Below are 14,977 nucleotides of genomic sequence, written 5' to 3' on the forward strand. Positions count from 1 at the left end.
AAGGATGTTGTACCAGAAAACTCTTCTCTCAGGAGACTAGATAGAGTTGATGACATGGGAAACTTGGGTTGCCAACTTTCTACAGAGTATACAGCCCTGACATTCTGGGAAAATGAGTTGGATCATGAATTCTGAAGAGAGAGGCCAGTCCATTACTGAAAGATAATCTAATTGAATTTGCCAATTTTATCTGGATGATTACTCTCAAGATGAAGGGCTAGTACTACTTTTTCATTGCTGATAGTCTGGTTTTTTCACTTCTCAACTCCCTTCTTTCAGAGGCTCATCTGGAACTAAGAAAGCATGTAAGTGAAAATCTCCCACGAAGGGTTGAGTTTGTGCAGCCCACACTTAATGCAGCTTTTCCTGAGAGTATTTCCTCGGAACCAAGTATCCTTACACTCAAAATAGGACATTCTTGAATAGAGTAAGACCATGTTGAATGGTAACAGTGGAACCTAAAGTTTACCTTTGATTGTACTGGTTCAGGCATGCACATTACTGGGTTAAAGTTCATGTAATCCATTCATATTTTGCACCAAAGAAATCTCTTACTTCACAAGTTAACTCTTATTCATAGCTGAAGTCTATATTCAAAATGAGATGGGGCTGTTATGGAGGCAAAGGCTTATAAAAACTGAAAACTCTTTTTGAAACACATGCTTTCCAGTAAGAGCAGCTAGCAAAATGCAAAACACGGTCAACATTCCAACACCATGATGTCAATTTTCATATGCACAAAATGCTAGATGCAGACAAAATGCTAGATGCAGAAATCAACCCTCTGTCTTCCTTGCTTATGGTGTGTTCATGTTTCCCTCTGTTTTCCTTACCAAAACTGCACCATGCAGTGGAGAGTGCAACCCCTTAAAAGGACCAAAGGAATCTTTTGAATATAGTAGATCTGGCAAAAAGTCACATCAGTTTTTAAAAATTAAACTTCCATGTTCTGCTTCAGTTCTCCTGAAAAACAGCACACATGCTCTAAGGACTGTTTTTGACGTTTCCCTCTGCAGTAGTTCAGAGAAATTCCTGCCAACAAAGATGGTCTGGAACACCTGATAAAATGGTCATCAGTGACACACAATAAAAGTGTGACATTTAAAAAAATGGAAAGCACTTCAGATATTGCAAAACTTATAAGCAACAGGCAAAATATCTTTTTATTATATTATTATCTGTGTGGTGTTGGGTTTTTTCCAGAGGGATAAATACAACCAATTTTCAAGAAAACTAACAGCTGCAGAGACAGCTTGACATGCCATCTGTCCTTAGCAGTTACATGAAGAGATGAAACAATTCACACCACACACCAGGAAATAGGACAACCAACTAGCCTCACTTTGCTTCCTATAGGCAAGTCTTACTAAAGAAAAACTCCCACTGATGTCTCAGGCGAAGTGCCTTAGGATTTCACTGGTACTTTTACTTAGGTGCAGAATGTTGCACCAGTGAAGTAGAAATCCTGAGCTTTATTTTACAAAATAAGGTCTCACTGGTGACACAGCAACCCAATGAAGTCCATGGGGTTCCCCAGCCTGGATCTCTTTCAGAACGGAGTTTTACAGTGCATAGGCTGACAGTCCTCATACTACTACTTATTCAACAGGAGCTTTCAGAAGACAAGGAATGATGTGGGACACTCCTATCATACAGATGAAGATGCCACAGTCTTTTCTCCAGTGTTTTCAAGGACCAGCCTTAACATTTAAAATATTAAAAAAGAAAGTCTACAATTCCTATATTTTCCACACTTCAAAATAGTGGCTTCTGTGTGACATATGACAGATGGTTCACAGAGGACTAAATTCAGCAAGAAAAATACCCAATTATAAACAAATAAATCATTGGTGTTTGCTAAGGACATAAATCAAGCAAGTTCAAAAGATCAGAACAAGACCCACATGTTCTGTTATCCCAGCTAAAGGCCCTTTTCAAGATGGTTATCTACAGGAAGAAATTTTCTCCAAGAAAAGCTTAGTGTTCCCAGTACATCTCTGTTGCCCTTGGAGAAACCACACTTTTTTTAAAAAAAAAGTTCAGTTCATAAATAAAAATAAAAACTATCGAGAAAATGTTCCCTTTCAAAGTAACACTACTTTGTAGAGCAGGTAAAGATTTAAAAGGTTGCAAGTTAAGAACAGGTGATGCTAACAGGATATTTGAAAGGCCCATGAGACTTGCAACAAAAAGTAAAATGTATTTGCCTACTAATTCAATTGCTTACTAATTTTCAAATCTGTTCCCACTGGATAAGTAACAGCATTTTAAGCCCAGCTCCTGGCATTAAAAATACATTTATACTTTCCTCTTAGAAGAAGATAAACAGCTGCATGGTAAAAAATTCATACATTAAGATGGCATTCTGGAGGTTTTCTCCTAATTTTAACCAAACTATTGTGTTCTGTTAAACTGAAAGATGAAGGAAGAGGAAATGGGAGAATCACTTGGGTGTGCAGTTTCACACAGGGGTGAAGGCAAGAGCTCACTCACACAGGGAAAATGTCTGAAATACGTGGGTCTTACAGCAGGACTGACCACATAATGATAGCGGAACTTAAGCCAAGCCTTATTTAGTAAAATGTCAGAAGCCATTTCCCTATTTATCTTGTTCAAGGCAATACTAGTGTTTGTTTTTCAAAACAAGAAGCTACTCCAGCAATTAAGCAAGATGACCCTAAATTTCCTTGCACACTTTGATTCCAAAACTTAAAAACTTGAAAACGCACCAGAAACATTATCAAAATGTTTGTAAAGAAAAAATAAATTAATTAGTAACAATGTAAAAATTAAAAATAAAAAATTCAGGCAGACACAAAGCAACTCAGAATGCAGACACGCACACAGGTTGGGAGCAAGTTCTTATGCATCCAGGACATACCTCCAGATACACATGGAGTTTAGAGAACAGATTTATTTGTTAGTTTTTAAGTGATGAGTCATAAGTTACAGGAGGTCTAGGATTAGTTCTATCTTCTAGTTCAACAATCCTCAAGTGTAGCACCACAGAACATCAAATGACTTAAGAACAGCTGGACTGGTTCAGACCAAGGATCCATCCAGCACATCAGCTTCCAGAAATAACCGTTAACTGGACACCTAAACAGCATGCCTGAAGCAAGTATACTTGCTGGAATACTTCCCTGGACTCACCTACTTTTCCTAGCCTGTTATGATTTGTTTATATAGTACTGCATACTGGATCTTCCCAGTATTCATCCTGTCTCCTCTGAATTCCTTTTAACTTTCTACTCAAAAAATCCCAAACAACTATGGCAAGGAGTGCTAAAGATCATTACATAGATGACAATCGCCTTTCATTGTTTAGAATCTGTCTCCTTGTAGTTTTATTTAATGACTCTCAGATCTTATGCTGGAAGAAACAAGTTACCAGATGATTCATGTCTAGCCTTTCCACTCCATGCATAAAAGGATCAGAACTGTATACAGTCAAGTGTGGGCAAACCTGGAATTCATACAGTTGAGGCTGATCTTTGCTCTGTTTTGCACCTTCCCTTCATAGCACTTCCTACCATTCAATGGGTACTGTTACCAGCTGCCAAGCTCTGAACTGGCTATTCCCTGAAAAGACTCACTCAACAGTCACTGTTTTAGAGAAAAAATGTAATCATCAGTCAAAGCACCTTATTTTTCTATAAATATTAAAGTTATAAAAATAGGCCACAAAACCAGAGCCTGATCAGGTTTATCTGTTAGTAGCATTAGTAAAATCCCTCATAGCATACACAACACACAGAATCACTTAGATTGGAGCAGACCTTTAAGATTACCAAGTTCAATCATTAATCTCTCCATCGCTCTTCTGCTTTCTAACAAAAGTGTTGATGTGATCAGCTGAAATAATCAGTAATATGTTCAGTGTACCTGGCAGTTTCCATCTAGAACATCATCTACCAAGCAGGCAATACTGAAGATACTGATACTGGTTTTATCAGCCAACATCCATGTCAGTGAACCAGGGAACAGTTTAAAACTAGTTGGAGACTCAAGAAAATAAAGCATCAATTCAGTAATAAGACCTTGCAAACATTTAACAAAAGGAGACTTGAGAGAGGAAGCAAAATAATATTTTAGCATATTTCATTTATTACACATCCAGAGAGTACTGGGTTTGCTTAGCCTTAAGCTTCCACACCACTGCTACAGCAAGAAGAGGTTGCAGGAGCTGAGAAAGCAAGGAAAACTTACATCAGAAGAGGTGAATCTGAACATACTAGAACCAGTAGTTGGTTTGTCCTTTCATCTTTCTCTGTGCCAGGAAATGCCCTGGAGCAGCCATACATACAACCAGGGAAATCCCAATAAAAGAGGGTGATTTTCTTTGGAGGTAGTTAATTTCTTGCTGATTTAGCCAGCTCAGAATAAAGCAAATTTCTGCAACCTTCTCAGAGCCTCTGCAGTGTGCAGAAAACATTTACTGGCAAACAGACCTTGAGAGAACAGAATCTCTTTTTGTGTTCTGTGGCAGTGCAGTACCCATGTCCTCTTACTTCTATGATACTAAAAGGCAATAGTTCAGGCAGTTAAAACTCTCCTCTTTACATCTGCACTTACTATAGAGTGAGTCTCTATAGCTCCTTTTACATACACACACTATAAACGCTCCCACGTTCTGCTTGCATGCGCTAACAAGAGGCTGTATCCTATAAATTTTAAGCAGCTTCAGTTTTTGGCAAAGCACCTGATGACAGAAAAAAACATTACAAATACAGAAATACATGTTTCCACATATAAACAAATGCACCACTTAATGCTACAAAACAGCATCATTATCCAGTTGGGACCTCCCACCATGTCACAAATGACAACAGTTGGAGTACAACAACAATCCAGTAATTGCAATCATAAATGCATTTTTAATACTGTTTCATGATTTCGTCAGGCTGACTTGCATTCATTGTGTTTCTAGGGCATCCAGAAGCATGACAAACTGACAATTCTTGGAAACCACATTTCTCAAAACAGACTGAGAATACTGTTTTCATTTTTCTCTCCATCATGATGTTAAATCTAATAAATATAGAATTAGAAACAGAAATAACATTGTTTCTAAACAATTTATGTAATATGCTGTCTGGAAGGGCTATATTAGGCCAAGTTTGGAAAAACTCTCCTCTTTGTATGAATGTGTGATGCTTGTACTTGCACTTCTCAAGAGTTATGAAATATCTGCACATCTAGGTACTAGGATTTACACACCAGAAACCTATTCTTTCAAGAGTTTTAAGATGGAAAGCTTTGGTTGAATCAGCTAAATATGATGACAAATGCTTAGCCAGACCTTTGGATGTGCCTGGCTCCTGTTGGATTAATTGAATTTACCTTGTTACTCCTTTCGAAAAATCCATCTAAGTACCTACCAATACAGTTAAATACTTAACAAAATTTAACTTTGGTCTCAAGTCTTACCAAAAATCACCAAAACAAACACTCCACATCACATGATCCTTCTGAAAATGCTGATGTTTCTGCATTAAGTTTAGCATCCTTGTGTAGCTGATGGTCCCCAAAAAGTGAGTTCACAGAACTGCACTTCCTCCTAGAAGTTGGAGTGAGGCCATTTTGAAAATAATTCAAGAGCACTTGACAGTCTACAGACTTCAGCTCATATCAAGAAAAGTTATTCCCTTATGGGAAGTAAAGTTACATGCACGCTTTCAAACCCCAGAGGAATGATTTGTCTATCAGTGCCAAAAAAGTGAGTGCAGAGCATATATTAGAACCACACTGCTACACAGTTCCTATGTGGGCCTTAGCTGTCTCTTCAGAGTTGCCATGGCTATATACAATGCCCATTCTGGAATGCTGTGCTCACTAGCAAACTGTACTTGAAAAACAAACCCATTCTTTCACCATGCACAAACTCCCTCTGTTTTCCACACATTTTGCATATTAGCAATTACACTGGAATCATTCACGTAAGACTGTGTTGGACTGTACACAGCTACAAGACTTCATCCTCAGTACTACCAACTATGTTAAATCTCATCAACACACTGACTTAAAGTACAACATCTGCAGAATATGATGTAGTCATGCCCAGAGATTTCTTGCATAGCCTTACAACAAAAACAAGCATAGTGGCACAATTACAAATTGGCTCCCACTATCTCTGAAGTTAATGTATTTTACTACTACATCACAAACCACATTAAACTTGGTGTTTACTTAAACCTCAGCTCCTGGATTCAGGTGAGTATGGAGAACTATTTTAAGAAGGCCTTGAAGACAAGAAAATTGCAGATAAAGATATAAAAATCAATGAATCACAGAATCAATAAGGTTGGAAAAGACCTCAAAGATCATCAAGTCCAATCCCCTCTTGAACACCTCCAGGGATGGTGACTCCAACACCTCCCTGGGCAGCACATTCCAATGACTAACAACTCTCTCAGCAAAGAACTTTCTCCTGACCTCGAGCCTAAACTTCCCCTGGCACAGTTTGAGACTGTGTGCTCTTGTTCTGGTGCTGCTTGCCTGGGAGAAGAGACTGACCCCCTCCTGGCTACAGCCACCCTTCAGGTAGTTGTAGACAGCAATAAGGTCTCCCCTAAGCCTCCTCTTCTCAAGGCCAAACAACCCCAGCTCCCTCAGCCACTCCTCATAGGGATTGTGCTCATAGGCCTCTCACCATCCTTGTTGCCCTTCTCTGGACACTTTCAAGAGCCTCAACATCCTTCTTAAACTGAGGGGCCCAGAACTGGACACAGTACTCAAGGTGCAGCCTAATATGTGAAACTCACAGGTTCTGGAAGTAAAAGCCAACAAAAAGAACTCAGATTTTTAAACATGTTATTTTGAAGAAAAACTTATTCTTTTGGATGGCTAAATCTTGATTTCTGAATGGACAGAAAGGCTGCCTTCACTCTTGGCCATTTCCCATAGCTGACTTCAGTTTTTTGAGTATTTTTAAAAAATACTCAATAAGTTAGTGTCTCAAGTCACAAGGCAGATTCATCACAACTTTCATGGCAATTCAATTCTTTAGGACACTAAATTGAGGGTAACAGCAGTTCAGATCCTATGAGTACTGGCTGAGCAATCATTATTAGTCATAAATTCAAAGCGAGTTCAGAAACTTAGATAATTTTTCTGGTAATGCTGTCACTGAGTTACAACCCTGTCAATAACGATGAATATTTTAAGTCAGAGCACTTCTACAGAGTCTCAGAAGTGTTATTTGTCTATAGTAGAGGCATTTCAATCTTTAAACTAAGAATAAAACCACAGGACTATTGAGGCTTATGGCAAAACTCCAAATGGGTGCAGAATTGCAACCTGCCTACAAAAAAGGGAATCTGCTTCATATTTAACTCTGGACTTGCAAATCTCATCCTGGTATTTTTTATTAAAGTTATTAGAGATTTTGTATAACATGTAGATCATAATCTCCTTTCTGAACATCAGTATGCAATGTGTTCAGTGACTATAAAACAATATTCCAAAGGTTTTTCACAAAGATGGTCTCCAAGTTCACTATGTCATATAATGGACATCAGATTTTTGGCCTTGCAAAACTCAACCTTAAAGACATTTACTATGTTGGTAGTTTTTGGCAGATTGGTTATGGCAGAATCACTCTGAATAAGATAATGTTTTCAGCATGTATATCCTTTACATCTAAAACATCAGATAGTTAGGAAAAAAAAAAGAAAACACAACACAATGCAGGCAGGGATTGAAGAAACATAAATCATGGGAGCAACCCACAGTTTATTCCACGAGTAAGTGACCTGCAAAAGCTTTCCCTTCCATAGAAACCCAGAGCTAATGCTTCTTAAATATCCAGACATGGTGTCTTCACTGTTATTCCCTACTCAGACATTAGAAACCCCATGGTCTTTGGAGATTAAATGGACTGACTCGTAGAGGGTTTCATTCGAACTGCAAGAACCTAAGAACCTCAGCACAGTCCTGATTTGAAAACACCATACCAGAGAATACATCTAAAATGAATCCATGTGTAAAATTCTTGATGATATATATTTGTTTATATAAATCTGCCAGCTATCATTTCTTGCTGCCATTAGTCCATTAGTAAGAATATACAAATACACACAGCCTCACATACACTTCATAACAACACTTAGCTGAATGCTCTACAATGTTTTCAGAAGGTTAAGGGTGTTGGTTAGCAGACTGAGCATCTTGCCTTTCCAATTACCAATATTAGGTTGGACTTGATGATCTCAAAGGTCTTTGCCAACCTGGTTAATTCTATTCTATTATGGAGCCATACGAACTCCAGAGATCACTTAAAACAAGCAAAAGTGGACTTGGATAGCTCTATTTGGTTTATTAGCTTAGCTATCTCTGAAAATCGGTAGTTTTGATAGCTCATCTACTACAGTTTGTTTTCAAGAAAATCATACAGAGATCATTTGCTTGGACTACCACTGGCTTTAGACAAATGCAATTCCATTCATCCCATTTACATTGGCACATAGCAGAAAACATGGGCTTTACATCTGCAGAAGACCACAGCCAAAGCTACCTGCCCATAAGGGATCTCCTCCTGAGCTATTTATGCCACTGCTCTTGGTCACAGAGCAAACATAATGAAAAAGGCAGTTCAGCAACACACAGCAGTAAACCATTTACCGGGTTACCTTATGAAGTCTAACTTACCTACCAGTAAAGCAACTAATCTGCCCTTGACAAAATAACTTTGTCAAACTTGAGACGCTGCATATCTGTAAGGGCAGAGCACAGCATGAAGCCTAACGAAACACCATGCTGTGCTTGTTACTGTGCTATGAAGAATCAGAAAGGGCTCCTATAACCAAAGTTAACTTCCATTTCTTCTCAGTAACAGCTACCACTTTTTCACAACTTCTCATGTTAAAGTTTTCTTTGCACTACACTCATACCACATTTCCACCACATTCTTTTTAAATGGTCATTATTTTATTCTGTACCTGCCTCAAGCCGGATGAAATTAATCAATTGCACATAAGTGATGTGACATGGACTTGTGACCTTGCCCAGCATCCAATTGTTTCTAATTGATTAGCTCCAGACATAAGCACTTTAATAGCCAAAAACAACACAAGTGGAAGCTATGGTACAATATTAGGGTAGAATGGCTGTGTGTGGTCCATATAGTATGGCCCCAAGCAACCAATTAAAGAATTAATGGTTATTGGATACCAAAAAATGTTATGTTAAATAATATAAAATACCTTAATGTGCCTAAAATTGTGATAAAACATCTAAAACTTAGGAGCAGAAAGGCCTCCTACAAGATTTGGGTTAAGTGTTAATGACTCAAATATGTCAAATAGTTTACAATACTTTAAAGCACAATCAAGACCAAAAAGTTTGACCTGGATTGAAATGTTCATAAAGCTACTCACAATAGCCTATTGATTACTACAGTGTGTTTGGGTTGCTTTTTATTATGAAGAGACAAGTGAAGCTATGCCAAACCATTCGTGGAAAAGAGGAAACTATGCCACTACTGGTTCCAGTTCTACAACAAGAAAAATATGAAAGAAAAAAAATTATTGTAGAGGTAAAATAAAATAAAATAAAATAAAAATATCTTCCTAACCAAAAGGCCCAAGCACAAAGTTGACATTTCCCTTCTCTGAACTTCCATTCTTATCTTGAACAGAACTATTACATGAACTTTACTTACTACTTTTGAGTGTTACACACAGCCCATTACTCAGCTGCTTGCACACAAAAATACAAGCTGCACAGGCACAGCAAACCAGTAACATTTTTGTTCTTGCATAAGAAATATGCAAGGAGAAAGCAGAAGATCCCACTGCTGCCCTATCTGCCTGGACATGTGCGAATGCACTGCATTTTACTGCACAATTAGTATAAATCTTGTAATTGTTAACACAAGCCCTTTACTCAAGTACCCAGAGTACCTTCATGACTAGCTGCAACCATAATACAGATATAGGAGGTGTTCATCAACAGGCAGCTGCCAAGTGACTGCACAGTGCACTCAGCAGGGCTACTGAGCATGAGTTGATGCCCCATTTCCACTACCTTAAATCTCAAAGTCCACCCTTATTCAGCTGTCTAGTACAGTCTCCCCAGTACTTCACACTCCTTTTGAATTTACTCCTCCTGTATTTTCCTTCAAGGCAAAACTCTTCAGAATGTGTATTTATGTAATGCACCGGTCAGGCTCCAGTCTGAAAGCACCATTTCTCAGCACTGCAACAGCACAAACAGAACTTACTTCAATACTTTAAAATACCCTGCTATCTATTGCAAAAAATACCCTTTGGTTTATTTAGCTGTCCCTTTCCAAAGATTTCTGGACCTGGGTGTATTTAAAACTGAACAATCCTTGAAATGTTCTGTGCTGTGGGAACTATCAGTATAGAGAATGACATACTATAACAACATTTCTGCTGCATGCCAGCACACCATATTTCTTGAAATACTCACTTCTTGGAACTGATTAGGCTCATGTGTCAGGCAATAGATCAGTTGGCAGCTATGGTTTTCCTCCACAATTCCTGTATTCATTGAACATTTGAAGCTAAAACCTTTTTGGACTACCTTTCCCCCCTCCCCCCCGAACTACCTGTCCCCAACACTGCCTTCACCTTCTAAGCGCTTCAGATATTTCTACCCTTGTCACTTATAGTATCTTAACATTTATCAGGTGCTAAACCTCCTGGGGGCCAGAGAGTGGCTGTGCTGCCTAGAAGACCCACGGCATTACACCTCTGGCAAGATCCCCCTTTAGGTCCCATATAGTAAAGTCAGGTACAATATTACCAGGTAGAGAGAGAGTATTAATTTCCTACATGGATGTCTTTGAAATTCAGTTCACTGAAAGGAAAACCTTCACAACTGGTAGCTTTTATTTACAGTGCAGTTCCTTAAGTAGTTTTCTATTTTAAAAACAGCAATTCAGAGTGTGCAGCAAGATCATCTGATAAAGGAACAGACATGACAATAGGAACAAGACCATCACCTACCTGTAGGTGAGCATAGAGAACAATAGCAAGCCAGGTTATCTCCCAGGACAGCCCTGTGACTTTAGGGATGGCCATCCTCGTGCCTTGGGACTCTGCTGAGAGAATTTTTTTCACGTTACAAACAAAACCAAGTGGACCTTGCCAGAATTTCAATGACTAAAGCAAACTGGGCAAAGGCATGGAACCGGCCTTTGGAAGAAATGCAATGCAAACATCAGAGTTTTGTGCTGGCCAGAAGAGGAGAGGCAATGCATGCTATGAGCACAGCCTGGAGGGTGAGGTAGATCCAAATAGGGAATAGAAAGGGGTGAAAATGAAAGCTTTGGGGAAGCTGGCAACAGCAGGCAAATTTGATTAACTCTTGAATGCAGAAGAATTTAATCAAATTGGCAACCCCTCCCATCTTGATCTCCAGAAGGGAAAATTCAGGGAGCCTAGGATTTCTGATGTACTGTTTCAGCACTTTCACCCTCTCCAAGATGAGAGCCCAGCCCTGGGAACTTCAGCAATCATTTGCACTGCCTTTGAAAGCTCTGATCATAACATCTCAGACACTTAAGCGATCTGGGTGGAGAAAACAAACATCAATTTAGTGTAGTGATTATCACCATTATAGGGTGAAATCATCAGTCATTTTTACTAAAAATGTCAATTTAAAATTGCCAACCAAAAAAAAACAACCCACCACCACACAATAATGCTGCCACTCTATTAATTTCCAGTGTCAGTGTAACTTTTTGCTTCAGAACATTCATTATCACACTGATCTCAAAACATTACAAGTTCCACGCCCCCTAATACACATGCAGGCAGTCAACCCCCCCCCCCGCCAATCACCACCCCAGTACTTCCAAAGCCCCACAGTGAACACAAATCTCTCCTTCAAAAACAGCACTGCTTTCCAAAAGGTTAGCTATCCCAAAGCAAAACCATCTATCCAAAACAGCTCTTGCACCTGTCAGCTAAACATAAGTGAGACTCCTAACAGAAATACGCCTTTCCTTCCCTTCCTAAAAAAAAAATATTAAAAAAAAATTAAAAACTCCCCTCCTTCCCAAAACATTTATCACTCCTGGATGCTTCTGTCATTCAAAAGTTTAAATCAACTACAGCAATAAGGAGGATTCATACCCCCACCCTACCCCACCGCCGGGCACTGCTGAGAGCCACAACTGGCAAAACACAGCGGACTCCTGCACCTCACACAGGTCGAAGCCTGCGCTCCCTAGAGGCACTACCACGACCCTCCCCAGCCGCGCGGCCACCCCTGCTCACGCCGAACCCGGTCGGCGGGTCTGCGGCGGCTGCCAGCGGAGCCCGGCTCAGGGCAGCAGGTCGGGGAGGCGGTTGCAGGGCTCTCGGCCCCCAGGAGCAGCCGCCCGCTCACCCACCTGGTGCGGCAACGCTGCGCCCGGCTCGGCAGGGAGAGCGCAGCGGGGCTGGGTCCGGCTCTGCCGGCGTCTCCTTCCCGTTCGCCTGTCACGGCACCGGGAATACAGCATCCTGCATCACGAGCGGCGGCCCCTCCCTCACGCCAGGCTCCAGCCCACCGTCGCACGTTCGCCAAGGTCCTACAGGCTGCTGGCAACTGGCCGCCCCCGCAGCCCGGCCCCGGAGAGAGGCGCCCGGGCGCCTCCACCTGCGGCGCGGGGCCGTGGCCTGGCCCGGCCCGGCCCGGCGCCCGCTCCGCCGCGGCTCGGCGCCCCCCGCGCAGCTTCTGCTGCCCCGGCCAGCACAAGCGGGCTATAGGCCAAGGGGGCCCGGCCTGCCCCTCTCTCCCCCCCGCCGCCCAGCTGCAGAGGCACTGGCGGCGCTCCGATGCCGGCGGCCGAGACCCCGGCAGCTCCGGACCAAGTGGTTCGTCTTCCCCCGAGGGGCAAAAGCTACCGTGAAGTCAGCCCTCAAGTCTGATGCAAAGCAGCTTCCAAAACCGCAACCATCCTGTGTCTCATCTCCAAGTAACTCTCACAATACAGCTGCAGATCTGCTCACTCAGAGGAGGTCTTTAATCCTGCTGCCCTGCACGGTATTTTTAAGCTACCTACTGTAAATCTGACGAGTAGGTCTCACACGACAGCTTCACTCTTCTCCCTCTGAGCTTCGGGCTGCTAAACGGCAACACTGAAATCCTCTACCTTTGCGCTACGGCTTCCACGGATGTTCCAAGTTTTCGTTGAGTCGGCTAATAGCAGCACGCAGAAAAGGGGCTATTTTCCTTGCCACTGAAGTTAAAAATACGCTCCAGTGAACTAAACATAACCGATGAAGAGTTAGTTAAAAAAATGTTGCACTGGAAACGTCTCCACTCCGTTTGGGTTTCTCACCAGCACGGGAACGCGCCTCCTCCATGGTTAGGAGCAGAGCGCCCTCTGCCGAAAGCAGCCTGGCCGCCCAGCCGCGCCGCGTGCGGGACTGAGGCTGCAGAGCGGGAAGCCCGCGAGCTGCTCCCGCCTCGCAGGACATCGCGGACTACGCGCCAGCACCTGCTGCCGTAGCCACTGTAAGGCTCACAGGCTGCTCTCTCTGCAGGTTCACCCCGACAGCTGAGGAAAGCTGTTCCTTCCAGTCTGCACATCACCACGGTAATAGGCTCTGTGACAGGCAGGAGTACTGATAAGGACCTGATCTTTTATTTTTGTAATACTAGTCAACTAAAAGTATCTGAAACTTCCGGAAAGCTTTGCTTTCCACCCATTTCAGTTGCTACAGTTACTTAACCAAAGTCTTTTAACTGTGACTTATACCTCTGCAGTTTGTTATCTTCAAAAACAATACACCAGTGCAGTTAGCAGATAATTTAGACTTGATCAAAAGTGATTTTTATTTTTTTTGGCCAGGATTTATCCATTAGATCAACCGATGCAGAAAATAGATTGTTCTGTTCCAACACTATGGCTAGTAGTACTACAAGAACAAATCCAAAAGAGGAGGAAGACTAGAAGGAAAACAACTAGATGACAAAGCTGACCCTCAAGACCTGCCATCTAGTTAGGAATGTACAGTTTACATCACCCCTATTCAGAATATCACTCATCTTAAAAATCTCTACCCCTCAATAGTGAAGTAGTCCCCTGGGTCCCTGAGGCAAAAGCTGCAGAGTGGGCTATTAATTTGTTTGGCAGATGGGCATATTTAGATAAAATAGCTCTGGATATTTCTAGCCAGAGCCGGTTCCTAGCACTGGTAATAGATTAGATTGAAAAGTTTGGCCCTGAGATTCCAACAGCATTTTCTATGTTTGGATCCTGGTCAGCATTTCTTTGCTTTTGCCTTTTTCAGTGTTCTCTGTGTTCTCTACTTTCTCAGCACAGCTGAATCTGATACTTCAGTGCTGCTTGTGGCTATTTGCTTCAGATCCATTGGCTGCCTGCATTCCTAACCGTAAAGGATAATAAAATATCATGTACACAAGTCTTAGAAACATTTGCTCATCTCCTGCAATCAATTAGGGAGTAGAAAAGAAGCTGTGTAAAAGCAAGTAGCCTAAGTTAGTTCACATCAGACTCAGCAACTTAAAGTGAGGCTGCTTCTTACATATATAATTGCTTGTGTGATCTTGGTCCCAGGTCATAGGTTCTATGTCTGAATTCATACAGCCTGTAAGAAAACAGAGCTAAGCACCTGCAAGATTTACTCCCACAGGGAGATTTCAGAAAGCAACATTTGGATAAATAATGCAAGCACCTTGTGGTACCTTACCTAGTAAAATATGTCTTGCCCAAGCTACTGAAATGACAGTGTTATCCCCATTCCCCTCCACCACGTATGGTCTGGTTTTATTACACTCAAGTTTTTGTTGTTGTTGTTGTTTTGTGAGGAAGGTGAGCACCCAGGAAATAACAGTCTTTGCAGTATTAAAAAGACAGCATTGGCCTGCTACTAGAAACTAGACAGAGTTTTGGACAGCTTTTAAAAGGGCATGTTCCTGTGGGAAGATCACTCTCACTGAATGCTCATTTATTTTCTCCTTCATCCAATTTATTTTTTTCACCTCAACATCACTC

At 41.4% G+C, this 14,977-nt stretch overlaps 1 protein-coding gene across 1 annotated transcript in view; it reads right to left on the minus strand.

The window, feature by feature from the left end:
- ADAMTSL3 (ADAMTS like 3) overlaps positions 1-13,268 on the minus strand; it is a 185,765-nt gene extending 172,497 nt beyond the window's left edge. Inside the window, exons 1-2 of the mRNA XM_009897286.2 lie at positions 13,019-13,268; positions 10,974-11,068 (exon numbers count right to left, since the gene is read on the minus strand). Of these exons, the coding sequence (XP_009895588.2) occupies positions 10,974-11,048 (75 nt within the window). The 5' untranslated portion in view covers positions 11,049-11,068; positions 13,019-13,268. The remainder of the gene's footprint in view (positions 1-10,973; positions 11,069-13,018) is intronic.
- Positions 13,269-14,977: the final 1,709 nt, after the last annotated feature.

The sequence above is a fragment of the Dryobates pubescens genome, chromosome 17 (assembly GCF_014839835.1).
Source record: "Dryobates pubescens isolate bDryPub1 chromosome 17, bDryPub1.pri, whole genome shotgun sequence".
NCBI lineage: Eukaryota > Metazoa > Chordata > Aves > Piciformes > Picidae > Dryobates > Dryobates pubescens.